Consider the following 6,961-nt stretch of genomic DNA (forward strand, 5'->3'; position numbering starts at 1 on the left):
GAAAATTACAGGAGATGTAGAATAAATCAAATATAAGTAGATGTGCTCGCATGTAAACTATCCACCGATTTAGCTACGCTCGTTCTATGAAGGAGAGAACGCTGCAGCCTCGCGCGCAGAATGAACAGCAGGTCTGACAGAAAGTTCCGGCGCCGAAGCTGCACTTACGCGCGTGCCCTATTCCCAGCCATTCGCGGAGAAAGGTTCCACATGCAGCTTTTCTCGTGTGACACGCCGCTGGACTGCTTTAAGCGCTCAGTATAATCGAGAGAATCCGGTTGATTTTCAAAATAAAAGATTTCTGACTCAAAAAAAAAAAACGTCCCTAAATTCTTCCGCGGCCCGGTGGCAATGGGTCTGCGGCCCGGTACCGGTCCGCGGCCCGGTGGTTGGGGACCACTGGTTTAGTCGACTAATTGTGGTAGCCGTAGTTTGAATAAGTGAAGTATCCCGACAAGGATTGCAAAGCACAAGAAATTCTATAATTCCAGTTGCTTTTACCCGCCCTCTTAATTCCTGGCCAATGACTAAAGAGATCTTAGGTCACAAGGTTTTGTTTACAAGCTTTGGTCTAGAACAGAAAAGTCTGCTAGACAGCAGTTGAAATACAGACAAACACAAGGTTCAAGACTGGATCTGGACCACATAAATTTTCCAGTTTGAACCCTAAAAGACAACTGAGAACGTTTTAACAGTAGATCAGAAGATGACCAGAGCTGGATTTTAAAGTTATACATTTGAAAATGTGTGAAATCAAAAAGTATTAGGTGAGTTGAGGAATTTTCCATAATCAGCTACAGAGTGACAAAGTACTCAGATGTGAGAAAACTGTGCAGGAAACTATTTCTGTTGTAAGTGGTGATGCTTTGAAGTCACATTTTGGTGCCAGAGTCAGATAACATCTTTCTCATCTCGTCAGCAAAGTGAGAAACCACACTTCTTTTTTTGTAGAAAAATGCATAAAGTTGTACTTTTGTATGGGGAATGCCCAAAAACAAACATTTTTGTGCACACTTTGATCATCACACGATCACACTGAGACAAAAAAGTTTAACCCAAATTGAGTAGGGGGTGCAGGTTGGTCCAAACACATCACCACAAACTTATCACCTGCAGATATAAATCAACTCTTGCTGCTCCTTTTCCTGCAGCGTCAATGCTTACCACAGCTCTTTCCACAGGTGAAAACTAATGTGTTTTTGGCTGTGCTGTGATGATAACCATTTCAAACAACCACAAACAACCATTGCAGTTTGTCTGAAGGGAAAGTAAAGATGAGTCAATCAGGGACATTTACATCAACTTACAAACCCAAAATCATAATGTGACAAACTCTGAAATGTTATTTTGGACCTGTGGACATGTGGTTCTGTCCAACTTGTCTCTGACATTTCATGCCTGATAGTTCAGCAGAAAGGAAAGAAAACAGGAAGTGAACATCATATACTCAGATTTTCTTTTTTTTTTTTTTTTGGAAAATATTTTTTATAAAGGTGTTGGGCCCTGTTGAGGATGCATTTATTATTATTTTTTATGTGTCTGTCTATTTGTTCATCTGTCTGTCCCCCCTTACATTTCTTGTATTTTTATTTGTTGTTTTTATTTTTATTTCTTCAGTTACCATATTTTCCAGAGAGTACATTGCAGGAATGAAAAAATCCAAAATAAAGATGAAAAAACACATTGTGGACTTTTGCAGGCCGTCACAATGTTGGACCCCCCCTTATCCATGCCTATATCCAGATCCCTCAATAATATTCATTAAGCCTTTACAGGGGTGTCAAACGTACAAGGGACCAAAATCCAAAACACACCTTGTTGTGGGCTGAACAGCATAAGCATTTATTCAACACTCTGAAACAAAATTTTTAAAACTTAAAACCGTACGTTTTTAACATAATTATGAACTAGATAAATAGCATTACCTGCGATAATGCTACTGTGAACCCTGTAAGCTGAATTTGTCTGCGGAAGATGCTAGTAAAGATAGCTGAAGTTGAAGTTGAAAGCTGAAAACGCTGAAGCTGATAGCTAAAATCACTGAAGCTGATAGTTCGGAAGCTAATAGTTGAAATCACTGAAGGTCATAGCGTAAAACGCTGAAGCTGATAGCTGAAATCACTGAAGCTGATAGTTCGAAAGCTAATAGTTAAAATCACTAAAGCTGATAGCTGAAAACTGAAGCTGATAGCTGAAATCACTGAAGCTGATAGCTAAAAACCCTTGAGCTAATAGCCAGCTAAAATACTAGCTAAATGCTAAATTTGAATAAAAAACAAGCAAAAAAACATAGATTAGCTAAAACAGCTAGCATGTAGCTGAAAAAAATAGCTAAACTTAAAAATAGCCTTAAAAGCTGAAAAAAGCCTAAATTACCCTAAAAAGCTAACATGTTAATGTTACCCTTACTGCAAAACAGCCTAAAAAAAACTTTTAAGAAAAAGCCAAAATTAGCCAAAACAGCTAGCATGTAGCTAAAATATCAGCTAAACTCCAAAAAATTCGTAGTACATGTCAAAATAGTCCAGAAAGCTAGCAGAATGACAATATTTAAAACTGTAACTTTTTAAACACAATTATGAATAATAAAAAGGCAGGACTATTATTCCAGAATAAATTAACTTAAACCTTAAATAACTTCCAATATGTTGCTCTCCATTAAAATATATTTTGTCAGAATTGAGCATTAGAAATGAGCGCAAGATAACATCGGGCCATTAATAACAATAAAATAAAATTATCTTGAGGGCCAGATATAATGACCCGGAGGGCCGGATCAGGCCCCCGGGCCTTGACTTTGACACATGAGGTTTGTCGGTGATGCTTAAACACAAAATCTTTCAGAATCTACGGGAAGTCTCATGCTAATGGTTGAAGAGTTACAGAAAATCAAAGAACATAAAAACTGGAGTTCAGGTATTAAAGAGTTAAACGTTCCTACATTTACAGTATGCTTTCATTTTGATGTACTTTGCAACCTAAATTATAGTTTTCTGTCACATTTTGCATTTTTCAGCTTCATTAACTTGTATTGTATGGTTATGCTGTCGCCATTGTGCAAAATAAGATGCCAAAAAATACAATTTAAACGGCTCATTTTGTTTTGCACGTTAAACAAATGAACTCACTCCTTAAGAGTCCTCAAAAGTGCTCCTGTTATCTGTCATAAGTGAAAAAAACACTGCATTCCGCTTATTGTTAAACTGCCTCCGCAGACCGTGTCCTTTGGTCCTGACTTAAGTAGGAGAGCCAAACAATAAGAAACGGAAAAGTTCTTTGACATGAGACAAATGTTTCTGCTCAGCTATTTATGCATGACATGAATTCACTGAGCTAAATAAGTCAACTCTAACGAGACCGTAGGCGTTTACCCCATTTTCAGAGCTCTGGTTTGGTGGGAGAACATGCTTTTTGTGTTTACTTTTTTCTGTGTCGTGAGGTAAATTCCGAATCCGTTTCTCATTTGTTGTCATTTAGTTGTTGACTTCCTGTTCTGGTTCAAGATTAATTTGTCTTGGAGAAACAAAACAGCAAAGGCAACATAACAGGAAAAGCTCAGGTTGCTCGTTAGCTTATGCTCTTCATGAGCTCTTTATTTATAATTTTCTTGATCAAATACAATTAATTGTAAAAGTGTATTGAAGTAATGGAAACCTTTTTTTGTAATATTTGTAGATTTTTGTTTTATTTTAGTGGTAAAAGAGTTTGATTTATGGGTATTTTTAAAAAGCATAACCTTATGTTTCTTATTGACATCTCAAGAGATTAATGTTTAGTTTTTCTAATGTTATTTGCTTTATTTGAAGTAGCATTCGGGGAATGACACACTCCAGGGAATGCTTTAAAAAAGCATGGGACTTAGATCATTTCCTGTTGATGACTCTGTCATCATAGCTGTCAGAACTGCATTTCCTGTTAGGAAGTGCCTGTTTTACGTCTCATGTGTGCGAGCCATGATTGTTGACAAAAGTTATGCGTTCTTTATACAATATGTTTCACTTGGCATCTTGGTCTAACAATGTCATCCTGGATATTTCATCAACAGTTCTAGAAAGACTTCAGTACTCTAAGTAATATAACATTTACATCAGATATTTAATATCTCCATTTAGGGAAAATATTACTGCTGCTGCCTCACAATAACTTTCCAATGAAAATAATCGCAAGTATTTTGATAATGCGATCCACTATCGCGTTATCACAAGATTTTTTTTTTCTTATTTTCTTAGTGAAAAGAATATTTACTATCTCGTTGTCACAAAAAATCTTTTCTGATCATTTTCCTATGATAATGACATCTACTATCTCATTATCACGAGAAAATCTTGTTTTGCTCATTTTTTGTGATAATAACATCTATTATCTCATTATCACAATCAGTTTTTTCTTAGTGTCTTGTGATAATGACATCTGTTATTTCATTATTATGAGAAAAATGTTTTCTAATTTTCTTGTGATAACCATCTTATCACAAGAAAACATTTTTTTGCTAATTTTCTTGCGATAGTGATATCTACTGTCTCATTATCGTAAGAAAATCTTATTTTTTGCAAATTTCTTTTAGTGTTATTCACATCTACTTTCTTGTCATTCTGATTTTTTTTTGCTCATTTTCTTCAGAGAATGACATTTACTATCTCGTTATCATGAGAAAATCTTGTTTTGCCCATTTTCTTCTAATACTGACATCTACTATCTCGTTATCACCTGAAACCCGTTTTTTTGTGCTAATTTTCTTGTGATAATGACATCTACCATCTCGTTATCACAATACATCACAATCTTGTTATCACGAGAAAATCTTTTTTTTTTTTTGCTCAACATGATCTCCATTGGAGTGGGTCATTAGGATCCGAAATATCTTTTTATGATTCCAAGTTTTTTATTGTCTTTTGGACTTGTTGGTTATTTTTTTTTTCTTTTTTGTTAGATGGAGAAAGAAGACTTCCTGAACTCGTCATCTTCCTGAGTCTGATTGATCCTAAACTTCAAACCATCTGAGCACCATGAACAACTCCAACAGCAGCGTTCCACTCTGCTACTCCAACACCAGCTCTCCGTACATTTATGACCCAAAGATTGGCAAGGTCCACTTCTCGGCCACCTTCAGCGCTTTGGGTCTCACCTCTAACCTAATCGCCTTCATCGTCCTCATCAAATCATGCCAGAGGACCCAGAGCCGCTCACGCTCGTTCTTCCTCATCTTCCTTGGTGGTCTTGTCGTCACAGACTTTATGGGTCTTCTGGTAACCGGCTCCGTTGTCATCTCCTTCTACGTTAACCATATTGACTGGCGTCAGTCAGACCTGGGCTGCCACTTCTGCAACTTCATGGGTATTTCAATGATTTTTTATGGACTGTGCCCTCTGCTTCTTGGCACCTCCATGGCTGTGGAGAGGTTCATTGGAATCAACCATCCATTTGCACGGTCCACCAAAACTGCCAAAGGACGGACCGTCTCCATGGTGCTGATGGTGTGGTTTTTCGCCGGCTGCATTTCCCTGCTCCCTCTAACAGGCTTTGGAAGCTACCACATTCAGACGCCCGGCTCCTGGTGCTTTCTGAACATCAGCTCAAAGACAAACGATTGGGCCTTTGCCCTGCTCTTCTCTATAGTTGGACTGACGAGCATCGCTCTGTCCTTTTTGCTGAACACGGTGAGTGTGGTGACCCTGTTCAGAGTTTGCTGCGGACCGGACAGAACTCAGAGACGACGAGACCATGAAGTTGAAATGATGCTTCAACTTATCCTGATTATGGTCATCGCCACCATCTGCTGGTGCCCCCTGCTGGTGAGATTTTGTTTGGTTTATTTTCAATGAGAAAATTATTTGTGAGAAACATTTTTGTCCTGATTTTTAGTAAAACTTAGCAAAGGCTTTTACAACTAAAGGTTTAAATAACTTTTGGATTAACCAAATAGATTAGATTTTAGCTATTGCCTACTGTGGCCCAGAAGGGTCACAACACCTTAAATTCACAACTCAACACACTAAAATTAGTCACAACACAGAAAGATTAACCCACAATACAACACAGAGGGTCACAACACAAAAACTAACTCAAAACAGAGAACGTCAAAACACAACACTTTAAATACACAACACAACAGACTACAATTAGTCGTAACACAAAGAAATTAACCCACAATGTAAAAAAACAAAAAAATGTAAAAAAATTGTATGTTGTAACTAATTGCAGTGTGTTGTATTGCAAATTTAAAGTGTTGTGTTGTGACCCTTCTGGGCCACCGTACTTGCCCTATCCCAATGACGAAAACTTTTTCTGATTGATTAATTAGAGTCTCTGGCATGGCCATCTTAAATCCTTCTGAATTAGAGGTGAAGGAAGTGAATTTGAAGATTTGTAAATGCAAAAAAACTTTTTTAATGAATGTGTCTGCTGATAACATTTCAGAGAAAACTATTTAAGATTTGTGAATTCTGGCACCCCTGGTTACACGATAGCAATCTGAAAACTGCAGAGTATTAGTAATATAAACAATAATAAAAACTCAGTCTTTTCAGCCTTTAGGGTGCTAGATGTTCATCCACCTGCTCCCTCATCTCACTACAGATCACAACTGTAAACATGATCCTCAGAGGTTCATGTCTAACATCATCTGCCAATCTGTCCATCACCACAGGAAACAGGAAGGAGCTGCAGCCCCACCTCAACCTTGAAGTTTTAGAGAACGTCTTATTTTTACCTTCAAACCATGATGTTACATTTAATTAATTTGATGTTTTTTTCTCATCTGTGGATATTAAAATCTCTTAAATTTCTTCTACCAGCGATTAAAAAATATTCAGAATTTTAAATAATTTAGAATAAAAGTATTATTTTTTTTCAACCTGTAGATATTTATGTTTATATATATACAAAAATGTATCATATATATTTTTGCAAATTTTATTATTTTTAAATTATTTTTTTCCTTCTTTTTTTAAGAGACGTTCTA

General features: G+C 36.8%; 1 protein-coding gene across 2 annotated transcripts in view; it reads left to right on the forward strand.

The window, feature by feature from the left end:
* tbxa2r (thromboxane A2 receptor) overlaps positions 1–6,961 on the forward strand; it is an 18,232-nt gene that overhangs the window by 6,061 nt on the left and 5,210 nt on the right. Inside the window, exon 2 of one of the 2 annotated variants that reach the window (XM_024278967.2) lies at positions 4,931–5,792. In XM_024278967.2, coding sequence (XP_024134735.1) covers positions 5,007–5,792 — 786 coding nt within the window. In that variant the 5' untranslated portion in view covers positions 4,931–5,006. Of the gene's footprint in view, positions 1–4,402; positions 5,793–6,961 lie in introns of those variants that run through there. The other variant, XM_036211507.1, reaches the window with a different exon arrangement.

This window comes from Oryzias melastigma, linkage group LG4 (assembly GCF_002922805.2).
Source record: "Oryzias melastigma strain HK-1 linkage group LG4, ASM292280v2, whole genome shotgun sequence".
NCBI classification, from domain to species: domain Eukaryota; kingdom Metazoa; phylum Chordata; class Actinopteri; order Beloniformes; family Adrianichthyidae; genus Oryzias; species Oryzias melastigma.